This window comes from Hemitrygon akajei, chromosome 18 (genome assembly GCF_048418815.1).
Source record: "Hemitrygon akajei chromosome 18, sHemAka1.3, whole genome shotgun sequence".
Lineage (NCBI taxonomy): Eukaryota > Metazoa > Chordata > Chondrichthyes > Myliobatiformes > Dasyatidae > Hemitrygon > Hemitrygon akajei.
This window is the reverse complement of record NC_133141.1, coordinates 4692322-4707620: the sequence shown is the minus strand read 5'-3', so window position 1 is coordinate 4707620 and position 15299 is coordinate 4692322. Positions and strand designations below refer to the sequence as shown.

The following is a 15299-nucleotide window of genomic DNA, read 5'->3' as shown; positions in this document are numbered from 1 at the left end:
CAGCTCATTTATAAAAATAACAAAGAGAAGGGGACCCAGAACAGATCCCTGAGGCACACCACTGGTCACCAACCTCCATGCAGAATATGGACCATCTACAACCACTCCTTGCCTTCTGTGGGCAAGCTAATTCTGGATTCACAAAGCAGGGACACCTTGGATCCCATGCCTCCTTTCTTTCTCAATAAGCCTTGCATGGGGTACCTTATCAAATGTCTTGCTGAAATCCATATGCACTACATCTACGGCTCTACCTTCATCAATGTGTTTAGTCACATCCTCAGAAAATTCAATCAGGCTCGTAAAGCATGACCTGTCTTTGACAAAGCCATTCTGACTATTCCTAATCATATTTTGCCTCTCCAAATGTTCATAAATCCTGCCTGTCAGGATCTTCTCCATCAACTTACCAACCACTGAAGTAAGACTCACTGGTCTATAATTTCCTGGGCTATCTTTATTGAATAAGGGAACAACATCTGCAACCCTCCAACCCTCCAGAACCTTTCCTGTCCTCATTGATGATGCAGAGATCATTGCCAGAGGCTCATCAATCTCCTCCCTTGCTTCCCAACAGTAGTCTGGGGGATATATCGTCCGGGCCCGGTGACTTATCCAACTTGATGCTTTCCAAAAGCTACAGCACATCCTCTTTCTTAATATCTAAATGCTCAAGCTTTTCAGTCCACTGTAAGTTATCCCTACAATCGCTAAGATCCTTTTCCGTAGTGAATACTGAAGCAAAGTATTCATTAAGTACCTCTGCCCTCTCCTTTGGTCCTATACACACTTTTCCACTGTCACACTTGATTGGCCCTGTTCTTTCATGTCTTATCCTCTTACTCTTCACATGCTTGCAGAATGTCTTGGGGTTTTCCTTAATCCTGTCCACCAAGGCCTTCTCATGGCACCTTCTGGTTCTCCTAATTTCTATCGTAAGCTCCTTTCTGCTAGCCTTATAATCCTCTCGATGTCTATCATTACCTAGCTTTTTGAATCTTTCGTAAGCTCTTCTTTTCTTCTTGACTAGATTTTCAACTGCCTTTGTACACCACAGTTCCTGTGCCCTACCTTCCTTGCCCTGTCTCATTGGAACATACCTATGCAGAACTCCAAGCAAATATCCCCTGAATACTTGCCACATTACTGCCATACATTCCCCTGAGAACATCTGTTCCCAATTTATGCTTCCAAGTTCCTGCCTGATAGCTTCATATTTTCCCTTAATCCAATTAAACATTTTCCTGACTTGTCTGTTCCTATCCCTCTTCAATGCTAAGTTAAAGGAGATAGAATTGTGATCACTATCTCCAAAATGCTCTCCCACTGAGAGATCTGACACCTGACCAGGTTCATTTCCCAATACCAGATCAAGTACAGCCTCTCCTCTTATAGGCTTATCTACATATTGTGTCAAGAAACCTTCCTGAACACACCTAACAAACTCCACCCCATTTCAACCCCTCGCTCTAGAGAGATGCCAATCGATACTGGGGAAATTAAAATCTCCCATCATATTATTACACCATTCCAGAATTTGTCTCGCTATCTGCACTTCGATGTCCCTGTTTATAAAGGGTGGTCTATAAAAACACCCAGTAGAATTATTGACCCCTTCCTGTTTCTAACTTCCACCCACAGAGACTCCATAGACAACCCCTCCATGACTTCCTCCTTTTCTGCAGTTGTGACACTATCTCTGATCAGCAGTGCCACACCCCCCACCTCTTTTGCCTCCCTCCCTGTCCTTTCTGAAACATCTAAAACCTGGCACTTGAAGTGGCCATTCCTGCCCCTGCACCATCCAAGTCTCTGTAATGGCCACAACATCATAGCTCCAAGTACTGATCCATGCTCTAAGCTCATCCACTGTGTTCATGATGCTTCTTGCATTAAAAAATAGACATATCTCAAACCATCAGTCTGAGCGCATCCCTTCTCTATTATCTACCTATCCTCCCTCTCACTCTGTCTCTAAGCTTTCTCTATATGTGAGCCAACCACCTCTTCCTCCGTCTCTTCAGTTCGGTTCCCACCCCCCAGCAAATCTAGTTTAGACTCTGCCCAACAGCCTTAGCAAACCTTCCTGCCAGGATATTGGTTCCCCTGGGATTCAAGTGCAACCCATCCTTTTTGTACAGGTCACACCTGCCCCAGAAGAGGTCCCAATGATCCTGAAATCTGAATCCCTGCCCCAATCCCTCAGCCACCCATTTATCCTCCACCTCATTCTATTCTTATTCTCACTGTCACGTGGCACAGGCAGTAATCCCGAGATTACTACCTTTGAGGTCCTGCTTCTCAACTTCCTTCCTAACTCCCTGTAGTCTGTTTTCAGGATCTCCTCCCTTTTCCTACCTATGTCGTTGGTACCAATATGTACCACAACCTCTGGCTGTTCACCTTCCACTTCAGGATATCGTGTACGCGATCAGAAACATCCCTGACCCTGGTATCTGGGAGACAAACTACAATCCGTGTTTCTTTCCTGCATCCACAGAATCGCCTGTCTGACCCCCTAACTATAGAGTCCCCTATCACTGCTGCCATCCTCTTCCTTTCCCTACCCTTCTGAGCCACAGGGCCAGACTCTGTGCCAGAGGCACGGCCACTGTCGCTTCCCCCAGGTAGGTCCCCCCCCCCAACAGTACTCAAACATGAGTACTTATTGTTAAGGGATACAGACACAGGGATACTCTCGAGAACCTGACTCCTGCCCTTCCCTTCTCCTGACTGTGACACACTTATCTGTCTCCCGAGGCCCCGATGTGAACACCTGCCTGTAACTCCTTTCTATCACCTCCTCGCTCTCCCTGATCAGACGAAGGTCATAGAACTCCATCTCCAGTTCCCTAACCCGGTCCCTAAGGAGCTGCAGCTCCACACACCTGGCGCAGATGTGGCCATCCGGGAGGCTGGGAGTCTCCTGGACTTCAACATCTGACACCCCCCAGTACAGAACACCGGCCTCACACACATACTTCCTATTCCTACTCTTCACAAGTAACTGACCTCGCCTCGATCCGTTATCGCCGAAACCCTGTTGAGCCAAAGCCCCACCTACTCTGACTCCCTCTACACTGTTTCCCGCTCCTCTAACACCCGGTGTCTTCTTTTTAAATTCTTCCCGTCGGTCTAACTCACTGACGTCCACGCGCCTGGGCAGTCGTGCTTCGTTCCCCTGCTGTTCACTAGATGAGTATGGTTTTTTTTAATGCTTTGTTTTTTTTTGATTAATTTCGCATGGGAGAAATTATTAACACTTTAATTCCATGAATAAAGTGACGTTTTATGCAGCATACACAAAATGCTGGTGGAACACAGCAACTCAGGCAGCATGTATAGAGGGGAATAAATGGTTGATGTCTCACCTTTCACAAGCCAGCTTGTTCCCCTCCACCTCTCCCCCAACCTTATTCTGGCTTCTGCCCCCTTCGTTTCCAGACTTGATGAACTGTCCCAGCCTAAAATGCTGACTGTTTATACCCCTTCACAGATGCTGCCTGACTTGCTGCGTTCCTCCAGCATTTTGTGTGTTGCTCGAGATTTCTAGCATCTGTACTTTATGGAGCACGGCATTATAGATTGAGCTGTACCTCCAATTTGTAATGGCACATTCACACTCATAGGCTCCATTTCATTGCTGTATTAATGAGTGTTTATCTGTCCATCAAATGAGATAAGATTGTATTACCCAGCAGTATTGAAGGAGGCCATTTATCCCTGTGAAGCTGCACAGACTCTTTCCTTGAGCCATTCATGAATCTCATTCCCTATTTTACCCACAAACCTCCATGGTTTTCTTTATAATTTATCTCCTGAAAGCTTTGAAACTTATGGCTGAATCTTCTACCACCACAGGCAGTGAATTCAGATTACAAAAGATAATTGTTTAATGAAAACTCTCCACTCTTTTGCTGATTAAATTTTGAAGCGAAGTTTGGCGTTGATTATTTCATGTTATTGATTAAGGAAGAACTCCTTCTTCTGATGTCCTGACTGAAATTTATTCTCAAACAAATCAGGAGACACATTAACTGGTTATAAATCTCATTAACGATGTGCTTTTGGAAGGGACAGTGTGTGATAAATAATTGCATAAATGGATGGTATATTTCATAAAACATTGTACTTGGGTTCAGTGATAGCACAAGCTAATAGTTCTTCATTGAATCTAATGCAGTAGTGAGAAGAATAGATAGAATCAAGACAGTGTTCAGTATATAACATTATTTTTTATGGCTTTTGGAATCTTGCAGTGCACACTATTTTTCACAAGATGCTGCACTAAAAAGTTCAGTGGATTCCGGTTGATTGAAACCAGTTAATTTTGGACAAATTAAGTGGATGCCCTAGTTAGCTGAAGTTTCATGGAAATAGTTAAAAAGCTATAATAAAGACAAGCTGAGTAACAAATTATGTTTTCCAAATGACATACAGAACAAATTGGAACACTACAAACAGTACCACAGTACTATAAAACTGTGTATTAGTTCCTAATAGTTATCAATGGAGGAATTCATCGAGCACAGATATCTGGTGTCGATAATGGACTGCCTTCATACAATGCTATTGATGACTGCATCCACCAAATCTTCATTTTTACTGTAACATTCAAAATGATGGGGGTGCTGTGGATAGTGTCAGAGGCTGTCAGAGGTTACAGCGGGATATTGTTAGGATGCAAAACTGGGCTAAGAAGTGGCAGATGGAGTTCAACCCAGATAAGTGTGAGGTGTTCATTTTGGTAGGTCAAATATGATGGGAGAATATAGTATTAATGGTAAGACTCTTGACAGTGTGGAGGATCAAAGGGATCTTGGGGTCCGAGTCCATAGGACACTCAAAGCTGCTGCGCAGGTTGAATCTGTGGTTAAGAAGGCATACGGTGCATTGGCCTTCATCAATCATGGGATTGAGATTAAGAGCCAAGAGGTAATGTTGCAGCTATATAGGACCCTGGTTAAACCTAACTTGGAATACTGTGCTCAATTCTGGTCGCCTCACTACAGGAAGGATGTGGAAACCATAGAAAGGGTGCAGAAGAGGTTTACAAGGATGTTGCCTGGATTAGGGAGCATGCCTTATGAGAATAGGTTGGGTGAACTCAGGCTTTTTTCCTTGGAGTGATGAAGGATGAAAGGTCACCTGATAGAGATGTTTAAGATCATGAGAAGCATTGATCGTGTGGATAATCAGAGGCATTTTCCCAGGGCTGAAATGGCTAACATGAGAGGGCACAGTTTTAAGGTGCTTGGAAGCAGGTACAGAGGAAGATGTCAGGGGTAAGTTTTTTACACAGAGAGTGGTGAGTGCGATGAATGGGCTGCTGGCGACGGTGGTGGAGGTGGATACAATAGGGTCTTTTAAGAGACTCCTGGATAGGTACATGGAGCTCAGAAAAATAAAGGGCTATGGGTAACCCTAGGTAATTTCTAAGGTAAGGACACATTTGGCACAGCATCATGGGCCAAAGGGCTTGTATTGTGCTGTAGGTTTTCTGTTTCTATGATTGTCGATATCTTCAAACTCTTCATAGTACCTAACTTGTTGAAGTAGTGAAATCATTTCATTTTCATTCCCAACCACTTCCTGCATCTTCAAGCCTGAATGCTTGAAACTGCAGTGAGCAAAACAGTTCTGAATTGTTTTACTGCTTATTCCTCAGCAACTATCTGTGAAAAAAATCATTTTTTAAACACATACACACGCAACTGACACTATTTTAAAAACTGTTCACTCTAAGCATAATGTAGTGTCTAACAGCCACACAAGTGGGCATAGCTACTTAGGAACTGTTTGGCAACAATGTCCTGCCTCAATTAAGCAGCATAGTGTACCAAATAAAGGAGGCAATTCCTGGCCATTTTCTTAATTATTTGTTATTCTTTAATAATTGTCCCAAATAAGCAGCTGCCCCGATTAACCAATGGCCCAATTAACTGGAATTCCCAGTAATTTGTTTAAATTGAAGCACTCGGAGATGTGCCCGAAAGAAATGAAATCTATGCTGATCTTTTCTTGTTTTTTTTTTATTATCAGATAACAATGTTTTCACTGTTTATTTCTTCACTGAAATCTCTTTGTTTTATTTTCTTTCCCAGAAACTGCTGCAAATGCCAAGGGAGGAATTTTACAAGCTTCCCAGTTGGAAGCAAGTAAACTGTAAAAAAGCCAAAGGCCTTTTCTAACCAGATACCAGTGCTCTTGACTTGTCCAGGAATGTTTACAGTTCCACCCTGGCTCACCACATCAAGTTTTCACTTCCTGGATTCAGTTATGAGGTTCATTCATAAATTGTTACGTGTCTGTCTTCCATGTTTTTAAGCTCTGTATGAGTGCACAAGGCAAGATCCTTATGGATTAGTTCATCCTGTTGACCCCTTTAAAAAGCTCCTTCTTTTACAATCAATGCCAGCACTGCCTCCTGTGTGGGACTTGAGGAGCCAGTTCCCCTGGATGCCAAGGAGTTAGAATTACTTTCCACAACCTATGAGTCCAAATCACAAGGGCATATTAAGCAATTATGTGGGTTTTTCCCAATTTGATTTATGAAGTAGTGTTTGGGAGAAGGGAGGGATGGGTTGGGTGACCGGACAGAGAATATTGTGATGGAGCATTCGGAAATGTATCCAACCAATTTTGGACCCTTTCTGTTAGCTTCCATGGGTTTTAATGTTTTCTGAGTTTTTTTTGCCACTAAGGTTTAATGCTTGCTAAGCCAATTCATTGCCAAATGTGCCACCAACAGCCCCTTTCCCCCATTACTACCCCACCTCCACCTGCCTGGGTTCAGCACATTTCCTCCAGCTCCATTGTTTCATATCTGGTATGGTTTATGGCTTTAACATCATCTTATAATCCAAACTGATGGACAATTTCAATTGAGAGGAAGAACAGTTGACCTTTCCAGACCACTGCAGGGCATTGAAAGATCAGAGATGTGCAAGTAAATTACTGTGAGCAGCAAAAACCAGTGCTGGAAGATGCAAACACAAAATACAACAAAGAATTAAAAAAAACTGCTCGAAAACAGACCTGCAAAATCATTTCTTGGCTCAGGCCAATATGAACATGCCTACTTCATGCACAAGGAGATTGAAAAAGGATTGTGGAAACTAAGGGGCTCCACAGGTGATAGCACATGTACTGTTTAGGAAGGGTTGTGTAATTTCAATAATTTACTTGCATTTTTTACTATACGCTTTACTGCACCCGCTCGATCTCTCCTGCAGCTGATGCACGTATTCATATTAACAATGTATTATCATGTAAAGTTAATGCCACTGCTTAAAACTTCATTGTCTTTTTTAATTGTTGGGAATCTGTATCACAAATGCAGCAGAATTTGAGAGGAATCTGCCCAGCCATCTGTTTGAAATGTCAAGTGGTTGTAATGGTTCAGAACTGTGCCTGGATGTGGCCTCCACTCATCTAATGGTGAGCTAATAAAGCCTTCAAGGACTGATCACCCCCCCTACAGTGTGGCCAACCTGCAAGGGTATTCAGGGCCAATAGTTTGATCATATTTGGGATGAGAGCCTTGTTCTTGTTCCCCTCTGCCATTTCAAAAAGCATATTAGTCTATTTCAATAAGTAGGCTATCAACACAATGAGCATACTGCAAACAGGAATTGTCTATGCCGTGTGTTTTTCATATGCTCTCTGTTGCTTCCAGGTTTCATCCCCAAATTGAAAATATCAGATATTTTATGATTTGTTATTCTGGCTGTTAAGAGGTTTCCAGAAGTAGTAAATAATATTTAATGAAGATGATCTTGGTCCTAGTTCCACACAAGGCACACTTATTGTACAGTACACCACACTGTAGAATTAATGTAACTGTACCTTGCAGTGAGTCATTCCTATAATTACTTCCAAAGGACTTGTGTTGATTACAGAGGAAGCTCCATTTTGAAAATGACTTTTTTTTCTTCATTCTCCTTTCTTCTCTGTTACCACAGGGAACTGCTAGAATTCTCTGTCCTCCTTTGTCCACCTCCACCCCTCCTTCACCATGGGCTATCTTTAGAGATCTCCTTCAGCCTTCTGTTACCACTGATGATTGCTGAAGTTCTTCACTTCCACTTTCCAACTGTTTTCTGCAGGAGCTCATTTCTGGAAGTCCTAATCATGACTTCTGATAAAAGTGATTGACCTTAAAGTTGATTACTTTCCTGATTTAAAACAAGTGTATCTTTTTTCTATGCAGAGAAGCAAACACTGCCTCAGTTCATGAGTCAACTCAGAATAGCCTAAGTTGGTGGCATTAACTTGCCTTGAAACAGTTCTGGAAGCAACCCCTAATGTATATTATACTTATGCAGCTTTTAAAACTTAGACTTTTTATACAGTTTATACACCTCCAGAGATAGTATTTTATTGAAAGTATTTTAATTCTCTGAGTCTGATTTTTTCTATTCTGCGTAAGTTTGATGCTCAGAGAACAAGGTAAAAAAGAACTAAACCAGAACTCTGGAATTCCTTCATTCTATCCTTGTTTTTCACAAAGTAATATTTTGAAAATGCTTTTTTTTCTTTGAAATATTGGATTTTGCAACTATGATATCTAGATAATTTGTATGTACAGTTTTAAATCTGCTTTTCAGAGTCTCTGGGGAGTCTGTAACATACAGTGAAATTGGAATATGCAATGAATTAAAGGTGAATGGACATTCTTTGAAGGATGTCAACATGAGTGAATGTCATGTCTGTGACCAGAGCTACCACTGGGTTTGTTTGCTTTTGTAGATTACAGAGTTGGATAGCTATTGTAGAGGTTGGTATATCATCTGGAGACCCCACCTAACCAGAATCAACCCGGGTTTGCTACTGCCTTGCCTTAGTAGGTAGTTTCTCTGGCTGACTGGTACCATTGGAACTTTTACATATAGAAGTACCGTATGTGGTGAGTTGTTTGGCTGTGCAGGTAACTGTTTGTCACTCAAGCAACTTCACTGAAATAAGTTACCTTTTTTCGCATTTTGTGGGACCTGGTGGTGCCCTAAATGAAATGTGGGGCACACTTCCACAAGAATGGGTGTTATCCAAGTAGAAAACAACAGGCTATTGCAAGATATAAAAAATAATACCTAGGTTAAGGTAAGATTATGCTGGAAAGATCAGCTGAAGTGGCATTGGCCTTGACAGCCTAAATTGAACATCTATCGATATGACCATCTGTACTCATACACATACGTCTAGGGGTAAAGGGAAGAGGCCCCTTTGTAATTTATCCTGTAAAACAATCTGAAGAAATGGAGTACAACATTTACAGATGGATTCATTTTGTATATGCATTAGCATTACTCGTTCTTAGGAAAAAATGTATTTGATTTGTTTAACCAGTTAAGTTTTGGTTAAAGTAAAACAAAGATAAATGGATAAAGGTTAGCTTTATTTGTTTCAAATACTTTGAAACATCAAAACATAAAATGCATCTTTTGCATCAAATCAAATCAGTGAGGGTTCTGCTGGGGCTACGCTTCTGGAGCCACCATAACTCTAACCATGTGAGAGAAAACCAGGGCACCTGCAGGAGACCCACTCGGTCATAGGGAGAACATACAAACTCCTTGCAGACAATTGAATCTAGATTGTTGATCGCTGGTATTGTAAATCAATTGTGCTAAGTGCTATTCTACCTTGCCACCATATTTTATTAACTGCTTTAAATTATTTTATTGTAAGGTACAAATCAGAGGTACAAACATATTTGAATAATAAAAGCAACACTTTCAACAAATTAAAGTACAATGTAGGAATTTCCATCTTGAATATGGCATTAACACAAAGTGAAAATTTACACTAACTTCAGATACATGAACATCTGTAAGTGTAGTTAAGTTCAAAAGTTTGGAGTTTAATTTCCTCCCTGCTTTGTCCATGTAACCTTCAACAACCAACTGAATTTGATAAAATGGTACAGGTTTGAATTCTACACTTTTGCTATTGGTCACTCAAGAAACCAAGAACTCCTAGTCCATCCACATCCCGAACCATTGGTGACAAGCATTCGGCTATCAAACGGAACACAGCGTAGTGCTTTGCCAGTTTAGAAAAATCTTCAGCTATTTAACCTTGTCACAAGTATTTCAAATATGAAGATGTGGTCAGGTGGTCAGGTCCATTTTTAAATGGACAGATACTGTACCTATTAGCATAGTGATTACCCTTCAGACTTGTGTCCAGGTGCTCAATCATTGATACAAGCTTAAATTTTATCAAGGCAGCTGAGGATTGTTTTATCTTAAATAATTCTGGACTGTGATGGAAGCAAATTTACCAGGTTTTTCAAATGTCTAATTGGTTTACACTTACGTTCTTCAGGGGAGAAAATCTATTAAATTACCCAGTCTGGCCTCAGTATAACTTCAGAATGGCAGAGTGGTTGAAAGTCGATTCCACTCTGAACTGGCCAAACAAGTTATTCAATTCAGGAACCAACTGAGAAGCATAACATATGCCAGTCTTTTTGGGCAAAATACACAACTGTAAGCAATTAAAAAAAACCAAACACTACACCCCAAGACCCAGTCAAAGCACAAATCTTCACAATTATTCAGATCAGGGTATTAAGGGCCAGTTACTGTTAACTTGGTTTACTCTGGCAGAGGATTAGAACAGTACAGGCCCTTTGGCCCACAGTGTGCCGACCTTTCAACCTACTCAGTCAACATTTCTTTGTCTCCGTTCTGGGAAGAATGAAGAGAGCATGAGAAAGATCAGAAGATAAAATCAAGCAAGTGTGAACAAAATTTAATGCAACACAAGGATTGGCTGGGAAATGAAGACAGAGGCAAACCCAGCTTGGAGTGCAAAAAAAATTGATAAGTGCTTTATATAGTTTCTTTTCCTTAACTTATTAGTGTGCCTCTTGTTTGTGGGTCTCTTCCATGACAAGGTATTGGAGCAGAATTAGGCCATTTAGCCCATCAAGTCTGTTCTACCATTCCACCATGGCAGATTTATTATCCCTCTCGACCCCATTCTCCTGCCTTCTCCCTGTAATCTTTGACATCCTTACTAATCATAAATTCCACTGATTCACCATCCTCTGGCTAAAGAAATTCCTCTTAATCTCTGTTCTAAATGGATGTCCCTTGTTTCTGAGGCTGTGCCCTCTGGTCCTAGACTCCCCCGCTACAGGAAATATCCTTTCCACATCCATTCTGTCTAGGTCTTTCAATATTCAATAAGTTTCAATGTGATCCCCCCCTCATTCTTCTAAACTCCAGTGAGTTCAGACCCCGAGCCATCAAAAGCTCCTCATGTTAGAACATAAGTTGATGTTCTATTTATGCAATAACCTATATTCAAATTATAATTTTTGATTGGAATGGACATATAGAGTCATAAGCTCATAGAGTTATAGAGCATGGAAATGGTCAGCCTAATTGCTCCAGGTCAAGCAAGATTCCCATTTAAGCCAGCCCTATGTTGGTCCATATCTCTTTAAATCTTTCTTATCCATGTACCTGCCCAAATATCTTTTAAATGTTGGCAATCTTCTTGCTTCAACCACTTCCTCTGGCAACTCATTCCATTTAATGGTTATTATTTGGTATTATAAGTTGAATCAAGATTTTCACCACGCAAACCCATTGCAAATCTTCCCCCACTGAACCTTTCTCCAAAGTTCTGTGTCACCACTTAGTCTGAGAGTTGAGCTATCCCAAAAAGGAAGCTGAAATGCTGACACTGACTTTTTAACTAGCTCTACCCCATTTTATGGGGATCTTAGGATCCCAGCCTGTAGATGTAAACCACTTTCTGTGCCAGTGGTCTTAAGTTAAACTGTGTTCCTTTCATTTAAGTTGTTTCATTGTGCATAGAAAGGGAGTCAGAATGCAGAAAGGAAGGTTGCAGGCATAAAGGCCTGAGCAGAGACTTGGGTACAAATGTCTAGGCTCATCTCAGTGCAGAGCTGACCTGCGAGATGCTTTTGGATGAGGCATTACAAATAAGGTATTGCCCCTTCTTTTCATTGGATGTAAACATCCCGAGGCACATATCTGGAGTACCAAAGGTGTGAAATATCCTTTGTTCTGCCTAGGAATGTATCTAATCTTTATCGCAGTGCTGTATTGAGAGCTTGCTGTGTGTTACTCCAATACATAGCGAGTGAACTTCAACAGTACTTCATTGGCTGTGAAGCATTTTGGGGCATTATGGATTACAGAAGGTACCATAAAATTGCAGCATTTTTTATTAACTGGATTGGAAAAAAATTTATTTAGACCTTACAGGAATCCTTTATGCACCAAAGTTGATATATTCTGGGGGAAAAAGATATCTGTTAGAAGAAAATGGAAATGACCAGCAGCTTTTACCAAGACAAACGGGGTGAAAAAATACAGTGTGGAGGACAATTAATAGTTTTTTTGGTGCACAAATTCAATTTCAATCACTCAAGCCAACTTGGGAGGCTAATTGATATCTAATTGAATGGTATTACCCAATCACTTTCACCATACGAAAGGCAGGACTATTTTCACTGCATGCAGCCATTACCTTCACTGTCACCAAGTCTGCATCCCAGCACTCCCTACCCAACAGGGCCATGGGACTACCTTCACCAGAAAGACTGCTGTAGTTCAAGAAGGCAATTTACCACCACCTCTCAAGGAAAATTCCAAATGGCCAATAAATAGTGTACTTGGTTGCTCCAATTGCCATACCAATGGGTTAAAATACACACATTAATAAGGTGTATATATTAGGTTTAAGAACAATAGCATTTCAGGTACTTGTGCCCATTAGCAGGATATTAAACAGATTACCAATTGGCTCTAATTGCTCCCACTTTCATACTTTTAAACAATTGGAACACCTATTAATTGATGGTGCTGTGATTGAGGGCAGATCCTATATTAACTATTGTCTCAGAATAAATATCACAGACTCCTTCTCAGATTAGAATACATTAGTTGCAGTACAAAGTTCAAGAATGAAAAGTTAGCTCCCACAAATATAAAATAGAGAACAGCTGGGAGAATCACGCATGACTTGAGGTTCTTTGATTTCCTCTTTAGCCTTGCCTTACCTTTTTAACATATATGATTAGAAATTGCACCTTATGATATTACTCACATATTGGTTGAATAAAATTCCAGCCTCAGATCCACTATCTTGCCACTTTGTTTAAAATAAACAGAATATCATCTTTGTTAAAAGTAGTGAGCAGGTAAAAACATAAATAATTGGAGTAGAAGTAAGCCATTCTGCATCTTCTACTTGCTCCACAATTCAGTATGACACTGGCTGTTCTGGGCTTTGGATTTAGAGAGTTTTACCTCCATTTTGTTTTTGTCAGTTTCCATAGCCCTGGTTTCCTATATCAAAAATCAATCTACGTCAGCCATGAATATGTTTAATAATTCAATATCCACAGTTCCCTGGATAAAGAATTTCCAAGATACTCCACCTTCTGACAGATCTTTTTTTTTTAACCTCAACTGCCAGACTAATGTACTGAAGCAATGGCACCTAGTTTTACGTTCCCCCAGCATAAGAGGAGCTATCCTGGCAAGCTACAGTATTTTTAAAATAAATCCCCTGTAGTTCTTATAAACTCCAGAAAATATAAGCTGCATTCCACATAAACACCATACAGTTGTCAATTCACTTATCTCAGGAATCACCCTTGCATATCTTTGTTCCACCAGCTTCAAAATATGTCTTTCATTGACCAAATCCAAATGGATTGTTCCCTGGTGTGATCTCATCAACACCTAGTGCCCTTGTGGCAAGACTTTCCTACTTTTGTCTTCCATCAACACAACATTCACAAACCATTTCACTTGCTCATACTCTCTGTTAACATTTTGTGGTCCAATCTCAACACAAACCTGTAATACATGTTTCATGCCACTAATAATTGTGAGAAATTTCCAAATCAATTAAAATCCTTTACAGAGTTTCAAGGAATCTTGGGACATCAGATGGCAAGAAGTAAACACTCTACTCATTATCAAGGAGAGATTCAAGTAGTTTACAATTATCCTGTTCAATGTAAACTACTCACAGCCACTACATAATAAACTACAGAAAGATCACTCTCTCATTTTAGGACTTTCTATTTCATTACTAATTTAATCATAGAGTCAAAGAGAAGTACAGCACAGAAGCAGCTCCTTTGGCCCATCTAGTCCATGCTGAAACCGTTTAAACTGCCTACCCCCAACGACCTGCCCTCCATAGCCCTCCATATCCCTATTATCTACGCACCTATCCAAACTACTCAAACATCAAAAACTTAGGTCCTCCAGAGCCAGCAACATCTTTGTAAATTTTCTCTGCAACTTTTAACTTTAGGAAGGCAATATGAGAAAATGATATTTCTAGGAATATATGCAGTCAGCAAAGAGACGATAGATTGTAAGTAAGGTAGTAAAAGCAATAAGCAGAAACATGAGATTGATTGGAATGTAAAGATACAGTTATCAAAAATGCTCTTAATAAATTTTTCATAAACAGTAATAAAAAATCAAGTAGAATCAAGGACTATGATTAATTTCGTGTCCAAAAATCAACAGTAGAACACAGTCTTCATTAACTTTAAGTAAAACACTTCAGAGATTGATTAAGCCATGCTATGATGTTTATAGAATAGTTCTAAGTTAAAATTGAGCTATTTGAGCTGGGAGAGTCCATGCTGTCTTCTACTCCATTGTCAGCCCAGCCTAGGGGCTAAATTGCAGACTGCTCCTGGCAGAAGTTGTCACAACCCATGAGGTTTCTCTCAGACTCACTTGCCAGAGCTGCCTCCCTTAGCACTGACATATGTTCCTCGGCTGAGGAGAGGGATTGGTCAATCCAGTCGAAGCTTCCAGTCATGTGACAGGCATTCCTCGTAACCAATACAAGATGGCTGACAGAGAGCAAGAGGGCAGTGGTTCTGCAAGAAAAGGTAGGTGTATTGTCACACGGAGAAATATGAATGAAAAGGAAGACCTCAATCATTAAACATTTTGCATTTGATCTTCTCTTAAATGTCCAGATAAGATCAATGGCTAGGGTTAGAAAAGTGCAAATGAGTTTCTGTGGTGTTAAGTGGACTTTTAAGGAGAGTTCAAAGGCACCATTTCAAAATTTTCAAGCCCAATTATTTCTAATTCAGTAAAACAACTTGATTTTAGCCTAATTTTTGACTTTTTGCCTTTACACTCATCATCATCATATATTATTGTTATATATTGGTACAAATTTCATTAGTATAGCAAATCTGATCATTCTGATCTCCAATGATGACTGCAATAAGGATACATTTGCTCAAAATTACAGTATGAAATTTTGCT

General features: G+C 40.4%; 2 protein-coding genes across 12 annotated transcripts in view; one reads left to right on the top strand and one right to left on the bottom strand.

The window, feature by feature from the left end:
• LOC140741038 (supervillin-like) overlaps nt 1–8698 on the top strand; it is a 249757-nt gene extending 241059 nt beyond the window's left edge. For all 8 annotated transcript variants that reach the window (XM_073070681.1, XM_073070680.1, XM_073070682.1 and 5 more), the window contains one exon: nt 6105–8698. In XM_073070681.1, coding sequence (XP_072926782.1) covers nt 6105–6191 — 87 coding nt within the window. In that variant the 3' untranslated portion in view covers nt 6192–8698. The remainder of the gene's footprint in view (nt 1–6104) is intronic.
• Nucleotides 8699–9638: 940 nt separating this feature from the next.
• Nucleotides 9639–15299, bottom strand: part of tmem98 (transmembrane protein 98) — a 65645-nt gene continuing 59984 nt past the window's right edge. For all 4 annotated transcript variants that reach the window (XM_073070689.1, XM_073070690.1, XM_073070688.1 and 1 more), the window contains one exon: nt 9639–14899. In XM_073070689.1, the coding sequence (XP_072926790.1) occupies nt 14692–14899 (208 nt within the window). In that variant the 3' untranslated portion in view covers nt 9639–14691. The remainder of the gene's footprint in view (nt 14900–15299) is intronic.